General features: G+C 46.0%; 2 protein-coding genes across 11 annotated transcripts in view; one reads left to right on the top strand and one right to left on the bottom strand.

Annotated features, from left to right (window-relative positions):
* Positions 1-20,635, top strand: part of CIT (citron rho-interacting serine/threonine kinase) — a 149,596-nt gene extending 128,961 nt beyond the window's left edge. For 9 of the 10 annotated variants that reach the window (XM_081036481.1, XM_081036489.1, XM_081036485.1 and 6 more), the window contains 16 exons: positions 801-938; positions 1,490-1,670; positions 2,354-2,445; positions 2,958-3,062; positions 3,273-3,442; positions 4,695-4,775; positions 4,934-5,069; positions 6,473-6,612; positions 7,676-7,768; positions 9,333-9,441; positions 9,536-9,664; positions 10,266-10,346; positions 12,039-12,117; positions 12,251-12,430; positions 17,077-17,380; positions 18,198-20,635. In XM_081036481.1, coding sequence (XP_080892607.1) covers positions 801-938; positions 1,490-1,670; positions 2,354-2,445; positions 2,958-3,062; positions 3,273-3,442; positions 4,695-4,775; positions 4,934-5,069; positions 6,473-6,612; positions 7,676-7,768; positions 9,333-9,441; positions 9,536-9,664; positions 10,266-10,346; positions 12,039-12,117; positions 12,251-12,430; positions 17,077-17,380; positions 18,198-18,221 — 2,042 coding nt within the window. In that variant the 3' untranslated portion in view covers positions 18,222-20,635. The remainder of the gene's footprint in view (positions 1-800; positions 939-1,489; positions 1,671-2,353; positions 2,446-2,957; positions 3,063-3,272; positions 3,443-4,694; positions 4,776-4,933; positions 5,070-6,472; positions 6,613-7,675; positions 7,769-9,332; positions 9,442-9,535; positions 9,665-10,265; positions 10,347-12,038; positions 12,118-12,250; positions 12,431-17,076; positions 17,381-18,197) is intronic. The other variant, XM_081036482.1, reaches the window with a different exon arrangement.
* Positions 20,636-21,130: 495 nt separating this feature from the next.
* Positions 21,131-21,921, bottom strand: LOC308492362 (large ribosomal subunit protein uL15-like). The gene has a single exon (XM_081037214.1). It carries the CDS (start codon positions 21,604-21,606, stop codon positions 21,160-21,162), a length of 447 nt encoding a protein of 148 aa, XP_080893340.1. The 5' UTR covers positions 21,607-21,921; the 3' UTR covers positions 21,131-21,159.
* Between the last annotated feature and the right edge of the window lie 392 nt (positions 21,922-22,313).

The following is a 22,313-nucleotide window of genomic DNA, read 5'->3' as shown; positions in this document are numbered from 1 at the left end:
ATCTCTATGGATTTGCTGTTCTGGACATTTCATAAAAATGGACTCGTGCCACATATGGCCTTTTGTGTCTGGCTTTTTTCACTGAGCATAATTTTTTTGAAATTCACTCATGTTGTAGTGTTTATTAGCACTTCATTTTTCATGGCTGGATAAATATTCTATTGTATGAATAGCTCATCTTGTTTATCTATTAATCCATTGATGGATATTTGGGTTGTTTCCATTTTTTTGGCTATCATAAGTAATGCTGCTACGAACATTTGTGTACAGATTTTTGTGGCTACATATGTTTTTAGTTCTCTTGGGCATATACCTATGAGTGGAATTTCTGGATCATATGGTAATCCTGTTTAACTTTTCTGGGAACTTTCGGACTGGGTTCCAAAGTGGCTATGCTGTTTTACATTCCCGTCAACCATGTATGAGGGTTCCAATTTCCCCACATCCTCACCAACACTTATTTTCAATATTTTTAATTCTAGACTTCCTAGGGAGCATGAACTGCTATCTCATTGTGGTTTTGATTTGTGTTTCCCTGATGACTAATGAAGTTGATCATCTTTTCATTTGCTTGTGGGTCATTTATTTATCTTCTTTGGAGAGATGCCTATTCAAATCCTTTGATCATTTTTAAATTGGGTTATTTGTCTTTTTATTATTGAATTGTAAGGGTTCTTTATATAGTCCCATGTCAGAGATCTGATTTGCAAGTTTTTTTTCCCCATTCTGTGGGTTGTCGTTTCACTTTCTTGATGGTATAATTTGCAGCATTCTAATGACCTTTAAACATTTTCCTCCAGAATTCAGTCGGCGTCTTAAGGAACGCATGCACCACAATATTCCTCACCGATTTAATGTAGGACTGAACATGCGAGCCACCAAGTGTGCTGTGTGTCTGGATACTGTGCACTTTGGACGCCAGGCATCCAAATGTCTCGGTAAGAGCAGTGGCTGTGCGTTCGCCATGGGCACCTGTGTGTCTCCATCTAAAGAAATCTATCCAGGGGAGGTGGTTTTTTTTCTCCCGTTTTAAATTCCTTCTCATGCAGTGCATTCATTTGCAAGCTTTTAGTTTCAGTGGGAGGATGCTATTTTTCTCCCGTGAAAAGAGTGAGTTTATACCTGTTTTCAGCTCATGTCTCCAACTCCCTGTGCAAAATGCCTTGGGCTTTGCTAATTTCCAGCCTTCTTTTCACCCACCTGGTCTCACCCTACCTTTAGGCTGTGTGCCTGCTCCAACTGAAACGTGCAAATGGATCCTTTACATACACCTGTTTGTGACAACCTGGGAGAAACCAGGAAAATGGGGCTGAGAACACTTGGCTCCCTCATTTCCTTTCTCTGTAGGAGCCTGGCTCCTGAACAAGTTAGGGATTACGTGGATGACAGGGCCAAGCTGACTGAGCCAGTGGGGGGTTGGCTGCTGGAGGAAGGAAATGGTCCAGGATCCACCAGGCAGCTTTTCAAGTTGTTCACTGCTTTGCCCTAGAATGTCAGGTGATGTGTCATCCCAAGTGCTCCACATGCTTGCCGGCTACCTGTGGCCTGCCCGCCGAATATGCCATGCACTTCACCGAGGCCTTCTGCCGTGACAAAATGAACTCCCCAGGTCTCCAGACCAAGGAGCCCAGCAGCAGCTTGCACCTGGAAGGGTGGATGAAGGTGCCCAGGTATTACTGCGGGGTGGCTCGGGCTGGGGCAGGTACTGGTGAAGAGTGGCAGAATATGCTACCCCAAAAGAGGCCACTCGGGGATAGAGATTATTTTGAGCTAAAGGCCCTTGAGAAAACAGCAGGCACGAGAAGGACACTCTGACCTCCCTTTCTCTTCCTGAAAGGAGGACAGGAAGCTGCCATGTCAAAGCTGCCCTTCCATATCCCAGGGGAAAAGACACATGAGGCTGGGAGTCTAGACCAGCCTAGAGAAATCTGCAGACAGGCCTTGTTAAAGTAACCCCATGTTTCTATAGCCTCCCTGTGCATTTTAATCACTTGTTCACATTGACTACCCTGTTCGACCGAGTAGACATGCTTTTGGGCCTATCTGCTTTGGGGAACTTTGTTCTCTTATAGAGATGCCCACATACATGTAAAACAAAATTTGTATGCCTTTTTCCTGTTCATCTGTGTGATGTCAGTTGAATTCCTAGGCCAGCCATAGAACCTAGAGGTGTTGAAGGAAGTTTTTCATTCCTGACACGGGCATGGAAGGCCACAAGCCACTCCCATACCTGGTGTTTTCTTGGGAATTCTAGGGAAGTCTTGTCTAGGATTTCCTCCCCACCCCGCCCCCTTCCTCCCACCTGATTCTTCCGAGTTCAAACATTTCTCCTTCTCCATCTCTATTTTCCCAGGAATAACAAACGAGGACAGCAAGGCTGGGACCGGAAGTACATTGTCCTGGAGGGATCGAAAGTCCTCATTTATGACAATGAAGCCAGAGAAGGTAAATTAGTGGTTCAGGGGGAATTTCATTGCACGCGGTTGACCCAGGTCTCCCCAGTCTTGGCGTGAAGGCTTTATTTTTCGGACTGCGTTGCAAGCCTTCTGCGATGTTCCATTTTTGAAAATTAAAAACCAAATGACTTCGCTAAAGGTTATTGGTACGATACTCACGTCTATAGGTCTCCCCTCTGAAGACCCTGCAGGGTGCTGCCCCGAAGATTCTACCTGCTAATACACCTTCCGAGAACTTCTGCCTCAGTCAACTAACCCATAAATCCGCATCGTCATCAGAAATTTGACTGTGCTACTCATCTGACACACATTATTTTTTTTTATCTTCCCTCTCTGCCTTTTCTGCACACCCTTTCCTCCTTTGTTCTCGTGCGCCTGCCTGTCTTTCCACGCATACTGTCTCTCTCGCCCCTCCCCCTCTTTCTCTTCTCCTCTCTTCTCCCCCTTGTTCTTGTTCCTGTTCTTTTGTTTTTTCTTTCTGCCCTTCCTATTTGCACCAAGCTGGACAGAGGCCCGTGGAAGAATTTGAGCTGTGCCTTCCCGACGGGGACGTATCTATTCATGGCGCCGTTGGTGCTTCTGAACTTGCAAATACAGCCAAAGCAGGTGAGGAGACGTGGGGGAGCCCCACCCCGGAGGTGGGCTTGAGCTCGATAAATCAGCAAGGGCAGGAGGGGGGACACATGGGCAATCTCAGGTCCCCTGTCTTAGCAGTAACTGGGACTTGGCACCATCTCTGCTATTTCAGGGCCCTCCGTCCCAGCGGGAGTGGGGGAAATCCACACCCAACCCTGTGTTCTCTGTCGAATCTCCTAGATGTTCCATACATACTGAAGATGGAATCTCACCCCCACACCACCTGCTGGCCTGGGAGGACCCTCTACTTGCTAGCTCCCAGCTTCCCCGACAAACAGCGCTGGGTCACCGCCTTAGAATCAGTTGTCGCAGGTGGGAGAGTTTCTAGGGAGAAGGCAGAAGCCGATGCTGTGAGTATGAGAACGGGCACTGGAGCCTGTCTTTGCAAAGCGGGCTGACGTGGTGGGAGTCCTGCTGGCTGCCATGATTTCCCTTGGCCTCCTTCACTGAAGGGTGACGGCGTGAGACTGTCGTGCCCGGGAGTTTTGTGGTGCTAGGGATACAGGCTCTGAGGTGGCGTGTCTGGCATCACAGGTCCTCCCTCCGCAGCCCTTTAGAATGGGGGAGCGCCGTCAGCACCGGCAGCCAACTCGTGGGGTGCCAGAGACCTTCATGACAGCAACACAGCAGCTCATGTGCTTAGAAATCCTCTCTCGTTTACTCTGATAAGTTTATTTGGTTTAACGGCTTAAGTTACGAGCACTTTGGCCGTGATGCAGCGCAAAAGGCTGCTGCCAGCCATGCCTACCTCAGGAAGGCTTTTCATAACCTTCTCAGTTGCTTCCACACGATTTGCTCTTCCGTGGGCTGGTTTGAAATCCTACTCATCCTTAAGATGTTAGAAACGTAGGTGTGCTTTGATTGGCAGCACTCCTCCTAGAATGGTCCAGGATAGAAACAGGGCTCTTTGCTCATTGGCCTTTTCTGCACCAAAGACCCAACAGCTCTTCTCAAACACTCAGCTCCTAATAAACACTTTGTTAGGATTGGAAAATCGTTAACCAGGAGCCTTTTGATAAGGAGCTCTGCTCACTGGGTAGATTTGTTTTAATGACCTGGTTCGTTGTTACACGTGTAAACCTTTTACTGAAATCCACATTAATATGTGTGCAATAGGGCCGTGACTGTTTTTCCTACGAGCTTCTGCCTGCGTGGGTCCAGGTAAAGAGATTCAGAAGCTTGTTGCTTTGCTGCTGACGCTCTGCTTTGTACTGTGGCTGCAGCCTGCAGGGGAAGGAGCCGTCCATGTGGCTTATTAACCCTTTGCAGGTGACACCTCGTTAGCTTCAGCTGACCTCCTGCCCAAGAATCTCTCTACGTCTACTACACATTTATTTCTACGTCCAGCGGAGTTGTAACTCTGATGCTTCATTAACAACCACCCCAGAAGTATCGATAAGATTCACATCTTACCTTTTGAGTTCAGATCAAAAGATGAGCAGATGTGCGGTTTCTGAGCTTTTTTTAGGAGAAACTTCACATTCTTCCGGGTGTTAAACTTCTCTCCATTCTTGCTTTTGTTTCTCTGGCTGGGTAGTCATGAAGAGTTCAAGCTCACCATGTCTTCGTTTTCTTTTTCTTTTCTCTTTCACATATGAAAAGAAATTGCTTGGGAACTCCCTGCTGAAACTGGAAGGTGATGACCGTCTAGACATGAACTGCACACTGCCCTTCAGCGACCAGGTAATGACCTGTTTTGGTCACTGTCAGCTGGCGTCTGGCAACAGCCACACGCAGTCAAGAAAGAAAGGGCTGCGTCGGCTTTGTTGCCCTTACCATTTGGGGTTGTGGTGGTGACGAGATGATGCTTATGTTCTACCTTTGGACTTCTGCCCTCGCAGGTGGTGCTGGTGGGCACCGAGGAAGGGCTCTATGCACTGAATGTCTTGAAAAACTCCCTCACCCACGTCCCAGGCATTGGAGCAGTCTTCCAAATTTATATCATCAAGGACCTGGAGAAGCTACTCATGATAGCAGGTGGGGGGCCAAGGCCATGGGACTTTTTCTTTACTTATAAGGACAACTGTTTGAAAGCCGAAGGGCAGGCCTGTGAAACGCAAGGGCAGGCCCTCCTGTTGGCAGGCTGGACCAGAAGCAGCTCTTTTCTCTGGGTCCCTGAGCCTGCCCAAGCCGATGGCTCTCTTTGCTCAGAGTCCCGTTTCCTTGGGATCCAGGATAGCACAGGCTGCCAGCCCCAAGGAACATCTCACCATTGTGCCACGTGAAGACCCTTTGTTCTCATTGCATGAATCCCATCGTGAGCCATGACCTTCTGAGAGCTTGCCTGCCTTGTTGTATGTTGTCGCTAGTTTCTCTGTGACCTCTCAGAGACCCTTCTAGATGCACATGTTCATGTTTGGCCACATTTTTTCTCTCCCTCCCACCCCCGTACAGACGTGCACACATTATCACTGTTTTCGAACTGAGAGTCAGTTGCAGCTGTGACCCCAAGTTCTTCAGCATATCACTTCAGAACAAGGGTTTTATTCTCTTGCATAACCATGGCAAAATTCTTTTTCTCTCTCTTTATTTGCGGTACTATTGATTTTTTTTAAAGGGAAAAACAGTAGTTGATTTGCTCAACATTCGAAACATCCATAGTTAGGTCTTGTTTCAGGCACAATTGGACGAATCCAGGGCCTGAAGTAATAGGGTCAGCACCTGGCTTTTCCTGCACTCTCAGCTCTTCTCCTCTGCTCGCCTGCTTTGTTTGTTTCTTCTTGTTTGCTTTCCTTCCTTTGCTTCCTTTCCTGCCTGCCGCCTTTCTTTCTTCTTTAGAGCAATGTTAGGTTCACAGCAAAACTGAACAGAAAGTACAGACATTTCCTATTAGACCCCTTTTCCCCTCACACGTAAAGCTTCCCCCACGATCAACATCCCCACCGGAGTGGGACATTTGTTACAACTGATAAACCTTCATTAATTGATGTGTCATTGTCACAGAAACTCCATAGTTTTCATTAGGGTTTGCTCTTGGTGTTGTCCATTCTATGGGATTGGATACGGTATAGTTTCACACGGTACAGTTTTGAATCCAGGGAGTTTAACCCTTGCTGTAGCAGTTATATAAAAGGTCCCCTCATTGTTCCTAGCACATTCTTCCTTTACTTTGGTGGGGAACATGTTTGAAAGTACAGTTCATGTTCTCCAATTTCATGTCTGCAGAATTTTTTTTCTCCCAGAATCTTGACTAAGACACCAAATGCTTTCATTTTTGATATAAAACTTGGGCCTAAACTGTGTTTACGGAAATCTGTGGAAAACGTAGTCCACCCATGTGGCTTTGGTGGCTTTTATTTGTGAATAGAATTAGAAATGCCATCCCGTGACTTTGCTTAACGGCCTCCCAATGATTAAGAAGCTGTTCATTTTCTCCTTAGGAGAAGAGCGGGCTCTGTGTCTTGTAGACGTGAAGAAAGTAAAGCAGTCCCTGGCACAGTCTCACCTTCCTGCCCAGCCGGACATCTCGCCCAACATTTTTGAAGCTGTCAAGGGCTGCCACTTGTTTGCTGCTGGCAAGGTAAGCTCTCTCAGAGCCTTAGCTGGCAGAATGTTTAGCTCATTAATTTTCAGGTCTTTTTTTCCCTAATACAAACATTTTAGGGCTATACATTTTCCTCTAACTACGATTTTAGTTGCACCCTGTAAATTTTTATTTATTCCACGTATTTTTAAATTTCTTATGATTCTTTTTCTGTGAATGATGGGTTACTTAGAAATGTGCATTTCAATTTCTAAAAATTGGTTTTAAAAAAATTGTAAGTTGATTTCGTGATAATGTTTGAAATACTACAGAAAGGTATGGAGTGTATATGTCAGTTATAAAATTTTAACAAACAATATAAACATCCACAAACTCACTACCCAACCCAAGAGATAGAAAGTTACCAACAATGGGCATTTTCCTGTGTGTTCTTCCCCTATCCCAGCCCATCTCCCTCTACCCACCCTGCCAATTGCTTACCTTCACCTCAGGACTGATTTGAGCAATAAGATTCTTTCCACCCTTAGTGAAATGACAAAGATCTAATTGTACAAGGTGAGGTCAGAAGGACTCAACTGTTTTAGAAAAGAAAGTTTTGATGTAGAACTCTGTATACACAGATCTTAGCTAAGAACTTTTCTTTTTGGACCAAAATCTCCTCTAAATTCTTACAGCAATTTCTACTGCCTTTCCCCTCCGTGAGGGTCAGATGGTCAAAAGAATCTATCTCCAGCAAAGGATACATACGCAGAAAATGTGTGAGCAGGTGGATTTCCTGAGCCTTTCTCTGCATCTCTGTTAAGTCAGTGGTTCTTGACCAGGGGTGATTCTGCCCTCCAGGGACATTGGGCAATATCTGGAGACATTTTTGGTTGTCATAACTGGCCATTATTGGCATCTAATAGGTAGAGCCCAGGGTTGCTGCTAAACATCCTGTAATGCACGGAACAGCCCCTCGTCACAGTCAGTTATTTGGTCAAAAGGGTCCGTAGGGCCACGGTTGAAACACCCGGCTCTAAATTGATGCTCTTTTCCTATTTTTCTTATGGGTCAATATATACACTAGTGACACTGTTCTTTTTCCCCAATTGCTTTTCAGATCGAGAACGGGCTCTGCATCTGTGCAGCCATGCCCAACAAAGTCGTTGTTCTCCGTTACAACGAAAACCTCAGCAAATACTGCATTCGGAAAGTAAGTCCAAGACCCTGCCTGTCCTGCTCTCCCTGCAAGCTGGGGTGGGAAGAGTGCTGCCTCAGGGGACAGCGTGTGTCTGGTCCCTTCACCGTACAGTCCTGCAGCCTGCGTGACCTCCTTATGTTATATAGAGAGAGACCTTCCTTCCTGGAGGAAGCTCCAGGGCCACTGATAGCTACAGTTTCTCCCTCTCCCTTTCCTTCTCCTGTTTGTGAGCTGTCTCTCCAGCCAGCCTAGTGATCCCAGCCTTTTGTTAAGGCAGGAAGGAAGCTGGCTGACGGAGGAGACACTTCTTTTGAACCAGCAGGGAAAAGGAAAGAAGTCTCTCTGAGAAGCTGTCAGTCCCTGGTGGCACTTACCAGAATCTTTCTCAGATCCTAAAAGTTTCTATTAATAAGCTTTGGAAAAGCCAGTGTTTCAGTATGTAATTAGGGCGCTGATTGTCCTCGGCGCTGAGTGAGTTGTGCAGATGATTGCAGTGTGGACAAGCTACACGTTAGCTCCTTATATTTGCGTTGCTTCCAGAGAAGGCTATCTATTATCTCTAGCCAAAGAATGTTCCACCCAGCGTAAGCCTGGTTCATTTCAGGTGCTTTCATGATTAGTCTCAAAAGTAAAACGAGGGATGAATACATAAGGGTCATTACCTGTTAGAGAAACTGTCTTATCCTGGATGGGCTATTATCAGTTTACTTTGTGTTTTTATTGAGCACCTACTGGTACCAGCCACTGAGCTGCCTACTTCACACTTTTCACAACAGTTCAGAAAAGCAAGGGTGGCAATCCCCAATTTCAGGTAAGACAGTTGAGGCTAGCTGAGATCCCAAGTTCCAAAGTTGAGACCAAAACTAAAGTTCTGTTTTCCCCTACTATTTCATTATGTCATGCTACCGAAATGTTTCTTCATACTTAGTAGGTAATCCAATAAATATTCAGTGGTTATGATAATGATGATTAGAATTTGAACTGTTAGCTTCAGTAGAATTCTCATAAATTATCGCTTCTTTACTATCCCTAGCCACCATTTTGAATAAGCCTGTCTAGGTTTTTGAAGCCACTAGGATTGGCTAAAAGCTCATGGAAGAAACTAGGAAGCAGATGAGTCAGACAGACGACAACAATGGTGATGGTAATAATTACATAGGTAATAGAGGTTCAAAATAGAAATGTAGAAGCTGGAAAAAAGAAGGAAACTAAAGCCACTCCCTCCAACCACTGCTGTTAATAGTTGGTGTATTTTTCCAGGCATTTTTTTCTGATAAGAATATTGTTTTCTTAAAGCTCTCTTTTTCAATGCTACCTTTTCGTTGACGTGCTGTTTGTGACCGTTTTCTGGCTACAGTTTGACTTTATTTTCTTAGTCTGGGGTCACAGAGACCCAAAGGTAGCAAAGGGTTCATCCGTCCTCATTGGACATGAGAAAATTGAATGTGCTTTGTGTGACCGACCACTTGAACGAGTCCAGTGGTGACTGTCCACAAGGCTCAGTTAGATACCCAAGGCAGAAACATGGCCGCCCTGTGTCATCAGTCACAATCTCCTCTTCTGCCCTCTGTCTCAGGAGATAGAGACCTCAGAGCCCTGCAGCTGCATCCACTTCACCAACTACAGTATCCTCATCGGAACCAATAAATTCTACGAAATTGACATGAAGCAGTACACGCTTGAGGGTAGGGCCCGCGTCCTCCCCAGCCCACACACCGCTGCAGCCCTGCCGTCACCTGGGCCCGTTCCTGAAGCCCCGCTTCTCACCTGCCTTTACAGAATTCCTGGATAAGAACGACCACTCCTTGGCACCTGCTGTGTTCGCCTCGTCTTCCAACAGTTTCCCTGTGTCAATTGTGCAGGTGAATGGCGCAGGGCAACGCGAGGAGTACCTGCTCTGCTTCCACGGTGAGTTGGCGCCCCCTGCTGTGTGCACACTCAAGGGCACCGGGTGTCCCAGACTGGGTCCAATGGGGGCTGACTGCGTGGGTTCCAGCTGCCACCAAGGGCCCCTCAGGGTCCCCTGTCCCCCACTAGGGCGCTAGCCTGGTACAGTTCTGTTATATTCTCTCCAAAGAGCAGGCAGTTCTTTCTTTTTCTGTCCTTCTTTCTCTCCTTTTCCTTCCTTCTTTTTTTTCTTTCCTTTTTCCTCTTGATGTTTCTCTTCTCTCTTTTTTTCCCCTCCAAATCTCCGGGTCTGTCTGTCTCTTCTTCCCTATCCTGGGTCTCTGTTTTTCTCCCTCCCTCCCTGTCCTTCTCCCTACCCATCCTCCTTCCTTTTCCCTTTTCTTTTCCTATTTCCTCCCCACCCCACCCCCTTTCCCTTCAACTTTCTTGTTTTAAAACAAATCACAAGAGATGTGGCTCAGCAGAGGCCCCTAGGTTTTAATGATTCAGTGAAATCTGGCCAGTGGTCCCCTGGGCTTGATTCCTTCTTCCATAAAAGTGTGTGTCGTTGACACCCCCTGCCTGGCTATGCTGATGCCCCCCGGGCTCTGACTCCTTGCAGAATTTGGGGTGTTCGTGGATTCTTATGGGAGACGTAGCCGCACAGACGATCTCAAGTGGAGTCGCTTACCTTTGGCCTTCGGTAAGTAAGGCAAGATGTGGGGGGGCTGTCTTCTGGTAGCCACACGTGTCCTGGGAAAGAACTGCAAGTGGGATTGTTTTTGGCCTAAGCACTATGCTTGTGGATTCCATTAGACACCAAACACCACATGAAGTAGTCACCTGAATAAGTGTTCGGGGCAAAGATTCTGAGGCTTGATGAAGAACTGCGTCATCCAAACCCAGTGAAGCGTTTGTTAGGCTCTCATGCTAGAAAGGACCCATTCTCTGTGCGTTGCGTTCAGTCATTTCAAAGGCAGCATAGTGTCCCACGGCAGAGCTGAGCGCTTCTCTATGTTATCAGCTCTCATTCTGCAGCACACTCAGGTCACAGCCATTCTTTTTGTAAGTGTAAACAATGCCGTGACGAACATCTTGTACTAATCTTTATGAACTTGTCAAATCATATCCTCTGCTCATAAGTTCTAAAAGGGGACTTGCTGAGTGAAAGTGTAAACACACACACATACATACACACATGCACACGCATGCGCGCACACACACACACACACACAATTATATACATACTTGTCTGTGTGACTTCTAAAACAGCATTATAGGTGAAATACCTTTCAAGGCTATTTCATTTATCTATTGCTACATACCAAGTTTTAAAACGTAGTGACTTGACAGCAACTTATTGCCCATGATTCTGTGGTTGACCGGACAGTTGTGCTCCGTGTGGTCTCAGTGGAGGCACCGACAACTAGGAAATCCAAAATGGCTGCACAGACATGGTGGGCAGTTGGTGCAATTGGTGGGAGCTCAGTTCCTCTCTGAGAAGGCTTCTTTCAAGAGTGCAAAAGCAGAAGCTGTCAGGCCTTCTTGCTTCCACCATATTCTACGGTTTAAAGGAAGCCACGGAGCCAGTCCAGATTCAGAGCCAGGAGACTCCATGGGGGCCTGAGAACCACCAGGCACGGTACCAAAAGCAATAGTTTACCACAAGGAATAAGAGTGATAATGTCCTTTTTTCTTTAAGACAGAAAACAGCTCCTATCAGATCCTAGTTTCAATGACACTGTGATATATAGTACTAAGACCAGAAATACCTAATTATCTATGAACCCAGTCTTTTAAAAAATATTTTAATAATGCATACAATCAATTTAAAAAGGTATCCAGTGAAAAGTCTCACCCATATTACCTGTCTCCCAAATTCTCCTTGCCCACTCCCTTAAGGGAAAAAAAAATTAAGAGTTTCTTATTCTTCTAGTACTTTGTGAAAATACAGAGACATAAAATAATATACTCTTGTTCCCCCCTTTTGTAACCCCCTTTTTTATCAGTATGATAGCATTCTCTATACATTATTCTGGACCTTGCTTTATGCACTGTGCACCTCAGGTTTTTCCTATACAGTACATGGAGAGCATCTTCATGCATTTTCACAGCTGTGCAGAATTCCATAGATGTACCACAATTTACTTCACTGATCGCCTAGAATGTACCTTTGAGTTGGTTACCATCTTCTGCTTTAACAACATGGCAGTGAATGAATGTAAACATGCCTCATGTCCCGGGGTGTATTTGTTGCATGAGTTATACTTGGATGTATTTGTAGGATCTGTTCCTTTACGTGGGATTGCTGGGTCCAGGGATGCATTGCAGCCAGGTTTTCATTTTCTTTCTTTTAACCCTTCCTCCACGCTGTTCCTGCATGGTGGCCACCCAGCCTACAGAGAACCCTACCTGTTTGTGACCCACTTCAATTCACTTGAAGTGATTGAGATCCAGGCACGCTCCTCTCTGGGGTAAGCACTGCCCTCCAGGCTTTGACGAGCTCGGCGGTTGGGGTTAGGTGTGGAGGCTGGGTGCGTGTTTCTTCGTATCCCGCTGAGTGGTGTAAGCAACCTGCAATGTAAACTCTCGTCTGGTGTTCCACAGGACCCCTGCCCGAGCGTATTTGGAAATCCCAAACCCACGCTACCTGGGCCCTGCAATTTCCTCGGGAGCGATTTACCTGGCGTCCTCGTACCAGGATAAATTAAGGGTCATTTGCTGCAAAGGAAACCTCGTAAAGGAGTCCGGCACTGACCACCACCGGGGTCCCTCCACCTCCCGCAGGTACCGTGCCCTTCCTCTTCCTCATTACAGGGGGCCGAGTGCTTGCTGCAAAGCAGAGGAAATCTTGCTAAGCTGGGTGAAGGTTTCCCAGTAGTCAAGCTTTTTTCTTTGAGATATACAGTCACGGTAAGTGTCAGGAGCATTTAAAAATGCCCCCTTATAAAAGGCGGAAGGAAATGTCTGGCCTTTCTCTGCTGGGTATTTTGAGCGGCTCTGTTTGGAATGGAGCAGGAATTAGGAATTCATTGTTTTAGCAGATATTCTGCTGGGCTCGTAGGGCTTGTTATGGGAGGTTTAGTGGTGAATCAGCCAGATGCGTCCTTCCCTGATGAAACCCCAGGGAAGAGACACGCGCAAAAGGCTAGGAGGATGAGGCTGGCATTGGGATGGGTTAAGGCACTGTGGGAGCGCAGAGGGGGGCCCGGGAGGATTTCCTGGAAGAAATGATGTCCTACGTAGACTTTCCTGTTTCTTTGCATGTCTTGTAACTTTTTGTTGGAGGCCAGACATTGCAAATAATATGATGTGGCAACTCTGGAAATCAGATTTCCCTCCCTGGGTTTGTTGCTGTTTACTTATTTACTCTCCAAAACTAATTCCGTGGTAAAGTTTGTGTTCTTTATTATGTGCTACCACTGAAGTTTCTGGGGATGGGCTTTTCTTGTGATGTAGCCCTGAGTCAGGCCAAATCAAAACCAGCCCCGAGAATAGTCTTTTCCAAGGAGTAGCCAGACAGGTATGATTGTGACAGTTTTCTGGGAATGGGTCCTTTCTGGGGAACTTCGGTTCTGAGCAGCTCCCTCCAGTGGCGGCTAGGCTGCTGGTTTTCCCAGCCCCTGTGGCTGGTTTCAAGGCTGTTGCTTTCAACATTACTGTAGCTCTCGGGGGTGAGGCGTGGGGACAGGTCGAGTGAAAATGTCACAAAGCTTGTTGTTCTTACTGAGATTCAGCTGTTTTTCTTGTATAAATACTCTTTGAATTGTAGCAAGCCTTTAGTTCATTTCCAGAAAAGTTGATATTGACAATTTTTGTCAGTGCTCTTGTTGCTTTTGTGGAGGGACAGTTGTGGGGAGGTCCTTACTCTGCCGTTTGGAGGGGCTCTTGCCCTTCTTTTTCACACAGGAGATAGGTTTCACCCTGCATACTCTTATGTCCCTTACTATTTTAGAGATTGCTCCACGTCAGTTACAAAAACGATTTCTTCCCTTTTTTTTTGTTATGCTTCCATAGTATGCCTTCCCATGACTTTCATTTATTTAACTGCTCCTTTCTCAGTGGATCTTTGGGTGGTTTCTCGTCTGTTGCTGTATAAATGCCTTTGCTTATGCCATTTTGGATGCTTAGGAATCTCTCTGTAGGATACATAACTAGAAAAGGAATTGATGGGTGACACTGGTTATGAGTTTATAATTTTGAGAGATGTTGCCGAGTTTCCCTCCCTGGGGGCTGTATGTACCCTTTTGTGATCCCACCAGCAGTGTGTGGAAGTGGGACTGGCCTTGACACAGAGGGTTAGAAGCCAGATCCAGGTTGATGTGTAGGTTTGACATGTGTAAGTGTAAGTTCTTGGTCCGCAGGAAGGTCTGAGATCATTTAACCCAGGGGAATATTTAATGGATGTAGGATTTTCATTTTCTGGACTGGTTTCCAAACCTCATGTGTCTATAAACAGTTATGTGGGCCCCCTACCATGTTTCAGACACAGTGTCTGGACCTGGGCTACACAGATGAGGAAGACACTGTTTTTATTCTGAAGGGACTCAATTTGGTGGAGGAGCCGTGTCTAACATTACAAAACACTTAGATGCTGAAAAAGAGAATCATTAATTTAATTTTCTGAGACTATGTCCTAACGAATAGTCTTTTTCTTTTGCTGAAATATAGGCGTTAGTCTGAAATGTTTGTTCAGGGTGATTTTAATACCAGGAACTTACTGGAAAACCAGAAGTGCCAAATAACCAGCGTCTCCCAACTCTTTTCGGCTTGACTCTCAAGAGCGACTGCTTAAAGGGCTCTGGTTGTCCCCTGAAAAAGTCTAGATTTTATGTAAGTAGTTCCCAATTCATGCCAAGAAGAAATCAAAGTACGGTAATTACGGTTTTCCACCCCCCTGCATTGCCTCACCAGTTAGGTGGCCAGGCACCTTCCTTTTGAGACTATCTGTAATGAGTTACTTATTTTGTGATCGAAAATGGTTCCAGGTCCTGTGAACAAGAAATAATGTTGTTGCTTTCCTGCAGTTGCCAGACACGTCTGGAAAATCAGCAGTTAGTCTTTCGTTGTCTCCTGGCTTCTAAAACGGTCTTTTTGCTGCTGACTGCTTTGGGCAGTTCAGAATGTACAAGGCCAGCATGGCCAAGTGTGATTCACTGCGGGCCGCATTGCCCCGGTCTGTTGAGCAGAGTGGGATGTGTAACTCTTGGCAAGAAACATAACATTGATGTGGTGGATCATTGGTTATTAACGGACACAAAGATGGAAGATTGTCCACTCGGCCTAGAATGATGGGTGTTTCGTCCCATGCATCTAAGCCGACATCTCCAATGGCCTTTGTTGAGCCATCTTTCTTCCCCTGGGCAGTAAGCTCCCTCACTTGCTTTATGACGGGCCCCTGTGGACACGTTTTATAATTTCTCTTTCATTACAAATAAGCTTAATGTAATTCTCCTACTTGGAATTCATTTTTTTTTTTAAATCGGTCTTCCATATCTTAAAGCCATAAAACTAGAGATGAATACAAACCTTGATTTCAAGCTGTTGAAATCTGAGTTATCTCAACTTTATTGCTGCATACTCAACAAAGGGTTCTGGCTTTCTGAGCACTTGTCTGAATTTCTACAATTAGAATTGCATCGGGAAGCAAGAGAAAGGCATGAAGCTATTCACAGTGAACTGACCACTTATAAAACGATCTCTGCTCCGTTTTACTGTAGAGCAGGAATTGGCAAACTTTCTCTGTAAAGGTCCAGATAGTAAATATTTTCAGCTCTGCAGGTCATATGGTCTCTGTCTCGACTTCTCAACTCTGCTATAGTGTGCAAGCAGCCAGAGATAGTGTATGACCAGCTGGGCATGGCTGTGTTTCAATAAAACTTTATTTATAAAAACGGGCTTCTGTCTGGATTTGGCCCTCAAGCTTGCTCGAGGGTCTCTCTTCCTTAGTGGGTTGGTATCTTTGCTGCTCAGTTGCTTTCAGTTAACGGGCATTGACAAAAGAAGTTCTGGCGGAGTTAGACCAATAACTGAAGGGGGGAAACATCAACAAATCGATAAAGTGATAACCTGTTCCAAAGAGAAGGATTTAGATTTCAAGGATTAAGCTAGGCCTTTGGGAAAACCAGTGACACTCTCAAATATTTCTGAAGAAATGACTTTATGAATTCAACATAGATGTAAAGGATGTCATATTATGGGTTAGCATACATTTTCGTTGAGAAAATTTCAGCAAAATAAATCAGTATGAGATTTATACTTGGTTCCTTCTTAGAATCAGCATGTAACTGCATTTGTAATTTAGGGTTTAAAAATATCAAGGATAAAATAAATGTATTTTCCTGATTTCTACTGTTACTTTCCAAGATAAAGCCCCAATCAGTGAAAAATATGTCTCCAAGTAATATTCACTATAAAATTTTGTTCCCATTTAAAATAGATTGCCTTTTCCCAGCGCTTATCATGCTCAGATGTGAGGACTTGAGTACTCTTTCTTCTGCTCATTGGGGTAGGAAGGAATTGACTCAGAAGGCCTCGTTTCTGGACCTTGCTTTTTCAGAGAGGTGGTTAGGGCCATGTCTGTTGAAATCTTTATCGAGAATACCTGGGCCAGGCCTGGGTGCAGGGTTGGACTGGTTGTACAAAAAGGCCCCAGTGTGTGCAGTTGTTTGCTTATTAACCATCAATCTCTTTGGGGCCAGGGACATTTTTTGAGCCAGCCCTGCTCAGTTTTTGTCTTTCCTGCTCAGTTTCCTAATTATATCAGGCCTGATCCCTACACTTCTCGCATCAGCACTGGGTACCACAGACTCTTGGAAAGCCACCTGGAGGGATGAGCAAACACCAGGCCCAGGAATGGGACAGATAAGACAACTGACAGTGATGAGTATAGGCTTTCTCAAAACTGCTCGTTGTGTCGACGGCCTTGTAGTAGGCTTAGCCCCCCTGGGCGTTCTAGGCTCTGGAAAATACTAGGTCAGTGGATATAGTATGAGGATGATGACCTGAGACTGACCCATATTGGAGTCCCAGCTCTGCAGCTCATTAGCTCAGGCGAGCCGCCCAACCTGTCTGTGTCGCCATTTTCTTGTCTGCACAGTGAGAGTCTTGCCTGTTCCCAGCTTGTAGCGCTGTTGTGATGATTTAACAAGATAATGCATCAAAAGAGCTTAGCACAGGGCCTGGCACACAGTAGGTGCTCAGTAAATAAAAGCCTGCTCCGAGACCAGGAAGCTTGATTTTCTTTAGTTGTCGTCTTTGCTTTCTTCCCTGACCTCCCTACCCAAATAAAACAAACAAAAAGCCTGAAGAACTCCAGGTGGGAGGTTTTTCTCCTAATTGGTGAGACTGGGGTCCAGGGGGGCTGCTCAGAAAAGGAAAATGCCCCTTGGGGGTTGTGACACCTCAGCGCACCCTCCCTCTCCTGTTGCCAGCAGCCCCAACAAGCGAGGCCCGCCTACGTACAACGAGCACATCACCAAGCGCGTGGCCTCCAGCCCTGCGCCACCTGAAGGCCCCAGCCACGCGAGAGAGCCAAGCACACCCCACCGCTACCGAGAGGGGCGGACCGAGCTGCGCAGGGACAAGTCTCCCGGCCGCCCCCTGGAGCGGGAGAAGTCCCCTGGCCGGATGCTCAGCACTCGGCGGGAGCGGTCCCCTGGGAGGCTGTTCGAAGACAGCAGCAGGGGCCGGCTGCCTGTGGGAGCTGTGAGGACCCCCCTGTCCCAGGTCAACAAGGTGAGGCCACATCCGGAGGCCAGAGGGATGACCTAGGGAGCTGAGGCCCCTTCAGGGCCACTGTTGTGAAAAGGAACTCCATTACTGTCATTCAGACTTTGTGAGTCATATAACGAGGTTAGGAAGAAAATGTACTTGATTTAGGAGGAAGCCTCCTAAGCAAATGGATGGCGTGTATGCATGTGTGTGTACCTCAAAAGATAATAGTTACCAAAGTGTATCATTCCCTTCCTCAGAGGCAGCTGGGGTTAACAGTTTCTAGAGACAGTGTGTGTGTGTGTGTGTGTGTGTGTGTGTGCGTGTGTGTGAATAACAAAACCTTCTGTGCCGTACCTTTACCAGACAGACACACATACAAATATACACACCTACATCCAGAATTTTTCTGGAAGGCTACACAGAAACTGGTAACAGTGGCTGCCTTCTAGAAGGACTTTGAATTCTGTCACCGGAAGCTGATTTTCTGGATTGCATTTTTCTTCTGATGTCATCTGCATGTCACTGTGGCACCCCTGCTGGTATAGAGAGGAGGAAAGCCATCTAAATATTTTTCCTTATCTCATCTGATTGACTGATAAGGTGTGTGTGTGTGTGTAACAGTAGAAATACATAACTTTGAGGACTTTTCTGTGAATTTCAGTTCCTCATGGACTCCCAGCTTTGAGGGTTGGCTCTGCTAGTTGGTGCCACCTGCAGAGCACTCAGCGTGAATGGCCGAGAGGGACCAGGCACTGCCAAGTTCCTGTTTGGATTCTGCAAAGAGCACAGCAATTTGGGCCTCTGGTGGCTAACGCCCTCCTCCTCCTTTTGCTCCTAGGTCTGGGACCAGTCTTCAGTATAAATCTCAGTCAGAAAAACCGTCTCCTCATCTTAACCTGCAGGAAAACACCAAACACACTCTGGAACTCTGCTGAAGGGGACTCCAGCGCCCGTCTGCTCTGCCACCCACGGCACAGCTGGACCCAGCCCCACCTCAGCACGGACACCCCTGCATCCAGGAGGCGCAGGGGGCTGAGGCCCTTAGGAGCTGTCAGCACCTTCCTGCAGCCATCCTCTCCACACTTTGTTACTCTTTCAAAGCATTCATAACCTTTTGTACCCAGCTCCAGCCTGTACCAGTTCATCAGAGAAAACCAACCGGACCTGACTACAACTTGGTTAGAACCCTAGTTAATAGCTACTTTAAGATCCTAGGGTTGGTTGGTTTGGTTTTTTTGTTGTTTTGTTTTTCCCTCCTTCTTCTTTTTTTTTTTTAAGACAACAGAATTCTTACTAGATTTGAATAGCAGTGTATTTCCTGTTGTAGTCATTTTTAGCTAGATCACACCATCAGGTCTTTGCTACTAAAACGTATCGTGGAAGAGTCCCCGCCAGCTGGCTAGCCTCCTGCACTCACATAGTTCATTCTCATTCGAGCCCATCCTCACCGATGGCCCTGTTTTACCCAGGGTGACATCTTAGCCAAATGTTTACTGTTCTCATTGCCTTTTATGGCCTTGACGACTTCCCCTCCCACCAGCTGAGAATGTATGGAGGTCATCGGGCCTCAGCTGCGAGGCAGTGACTTGGGGCCAAGGGACCTCGAGGAGCTTTCCCTCCCCGCCCCTCAGCGTCATCTCCCCAGCCTGCCGTCCCTGCTTTCCATGTAGCTTTGGCCAGGAAAGCATGCAATAGACTTGCTCTGAGCCCAGCATTAATGGGTCTCTGGGCCCGGGAGGGGACCGGGGCGCCCCGTCACCTCCTGTCCATGACGGGCCCCCCTGGGATGGGAAGAGACCCGTCTGGGAGTTCTGCATGGCGGTTCACTGCATGTGCTGCTCCCCAACCTGGCTGCCCCCCTTGGGTTGCTTTGCCAATGTACTAGTACCACCCCATAGCTTCCGCCGAATCGAGACCCTCAGACGACTTGCCAACTCACTGGCCACAAACAAGCTGCAGTCGGTAGCACTGAACAAACAAAAAAACCAAACGCTCAAGCCTTACGACCAGAGAAGGATTTCAGCAAACCACCACCTCACACTTTCATGCTTCCTGCCGACTCCCTCGTGGATGACTCTGTTCACACAAAACGCAGCACGGTTCTACCCTACAAAACTGTGACTTCCCACACAAGCCTTTCCCTAGGGCTAGACTAAGACCAGGAAGTGTGAAGAGGAAGCCGCAGCTCAACTCTCCCCCCTCTGCTGGGGTCAGGACGTCCTTAGGTGCAGTACGGCTCACTGTTTCGACCCTGTCAGAGTGCGAAACCCCCTGGGGACTGGTAAAGAACCAACTTAGAGGCTTTGCAGTTGGCAAGCTAACTAGCGGCCTTATTTCTGCCTTTAATTTCCCACAAGGCATCTCTTGCTTCGGATTCTCCATGACTCTCAGACACGCCTCCACTCACCAAGGCACATCTGAGGCAAGTCGACAGGTAGACCTATTCCCACCGCAGCAGGTGAACGTGCACGTGTTTCAATCCATGTGTCCACAGTTCAGGCCACATTACAGATTGCAACCTGGCCCAAATCCCAGCTCCTTCCTGCTCGTCTCTTAACCTAAGTGCTTTCTCATTTGAAATGCCCATGATCCTCCATGTTGTTGCACCCTTGGCAAGTGTCACGCTGTCGTGTTTTACGCGTTGCTTAGAGTCTTTGGGGTCACACTGCATCCCCTCCTTCCCCCAGGGCAGATCTGACTGAATGTTTGCTGAAGTTTTTGTCTCTTGGTCCACAAGTATTTGGAAAGTTCACTGAAAACTGGTCTTTCAGTCTTGGCATTTCATTTAGGATCTCCATGAGAAAGGGGCTTCTAGAGCCCCGAAAGTGTATATCGTGTGTCTCATTTGTGAAATGCTTCCTGCGATAGAACTAGCTCAAAAGACTGTACATATTTACAAGAAACTTTATATTCGTAAAAAACAAAAACAAAAAAAAGGAAATTGAATTGGTTTCTACTTTTTTATTGTAAAAGGTGCATTTTTCAACACTTACTTTTGGTTTCAACGGTGGTGGTTGTGGACGCCATCTTCACTGGAGGGTGGGAAGCCCCGTGTGACCACCGCGATGCCAGCAGGAAATATTGTAACACAAAATTGCAGTCAAAAGCTTATCAGCATAAATAAGATTCTAGGTCTCCAAAAGTACAGGCTTTTTCTTCATTACCTTTTTTATTCAGAACGAGGAAAAGTACACAAGGAAAAATTCAAAATCCACCTTGAGAGGAATGAACTTTGTTGTTGAACAATAGTGAAATAAAGCAATGATCTAAAATGTTTGCTTCAGTGCAACGACCTCTTCCTTTCTTGAGAGACCATAAAAATCCTAAGTCTGGCCAGTGTTATCATGACATGGGACTTTACTGCTTTCATGAGGAGGCTTTTTCTCTGGGGGTGTGGGAGCCACACAGATGTTAGAGCACCCTGCCCTTCTGGACTCAAGACTGGCGCCATTTATCTTCCAACAGTGACGTTGTCAAAATCATTACTTTCAACGAACCATGAAGTGGTTATTGAGGTCACTATTGGACTGAGAACCAGAAAGCTCCTTAAGCAAGTCAGGCCGTTTTGAAAGGATTACTCAAGAATGGATTTACCCAGTTGTCCTAGAATGCCGCTAATCAGGAAAACAGGTCACCTTAAAAATCTCTCTCATCCATTATGATAAGGCCATGGGGAATTTCTTTGGAGTGAGGAGTTCAGGTTGAGGTAATTTAAAATGTAAATACTTCTTTTTTTTTTTTTTTTTTTTTTTTTTTTTTTTTTAAAAACATTGGAGTTTTAATGAACTTCCTGTGTGGTTTCAAGCTACCAGGACACAGGCCCCTCCAACACCCTTAATCTTCTCTTCAGCTCTTCTGCTGAAGAATTTGGCCTTCACGATGACAGGCTGCTTTGGGAGCTTTCCCTTCCCCAGAACTTTGTAGTAGCCCGATCGCACCACATCAATGATAGGAGCAGCTCCAGTCTTGTTTTTGGCAGCATTTACCCATGTCTGCTCACTGACCAAGGTCCACAGTTTATCAAGGTTGACAGTTGGGCAGAAGCTCTGGTTCCTCTTTAAGTGGTAATGCCTCATACCAACTTTCCCAAAGTAACCTGGATGATATTTGTCAAAGTTGATCCTGTGGTGATGCAAGCCACCAGCATTACCGCAGCCTCCTGGGTGCTTCCGGTGCTTGCCGATGCGGCCGTGGCCGTGGCTCACGTGGCCCCGAAGTTTCCGGGTCTTCCTCAGTCTGGATGGCATGTCGACAGCCGAGACGAAAAAGCCTATTTTTTTATTTAAACAAATTTTTTTAAATACTTCTATTTTTAACTAGATGAATTTTTAGTCTGTAAGGTGAATGTTTTCTATTTTTCAGTTAGTAATACTTTGCTTGACATAGACAAAAACAGCAGTTTTGGCAAATGGTAATTTTTTTTGCCTGGTTCCTGTTGCTTTTACTCTTTGATTTTTATTTTCCAAGGAAGTAATCTGACCATAATCAAAAAGTCTGACTTACAGGGTCGTATCTGACATGGTTGTGACAGGAACCATAGTTGCAGTTCTGCTCCTCTTTTCTATTTTACTGTTGGGGATAAAAGTGTGCCAAAGGTCCTAACTGTAAGAATGGAAATACGTAATTCAGAGGATGAACCAATAAAATTTTGGAACATTTCTTATAATAGTAGGAAAAGTCTATTAATTACCAATCAACCATTTCAGTTATTGTTCTAAGGACTCTTGTCAGCCACAAAATACTTCAAAAGCATGATTTGTTCCAAAGGAATGTGCCAGAAAGGTTCTTTGGACCTAAGGAATGACCTCAAAGAAACAACTGACAAATTAGCCACACCATAAAGTAAGGCTCAGCTCTCCAGGCTACTATTCCTGTCTTAAGTACGAAATTAGATGTCATGTTTTGGCTCTTACAATTTAATTTTCACAAGACTAAAGAGGCTGACTGCATAGCA

The sequence above is a fragment of the Rhinolophus hipposideros genome, assembly GCF_964194185.1.
Source record: "Rhinolophus hipposideros genome assembly, chromosome: 24".
Lineage (NCBI taxonomy): Eukaryota > Metazoa > Chordata > Mammalia > Chiroptera > Rhinolophidae > Rhinolophus > Rhinolophus hipposideros.
Note: the sequence above shows the minus strand (reverse complement) of the source record. Positions and strands in the feature narration are given on the sequence as shown.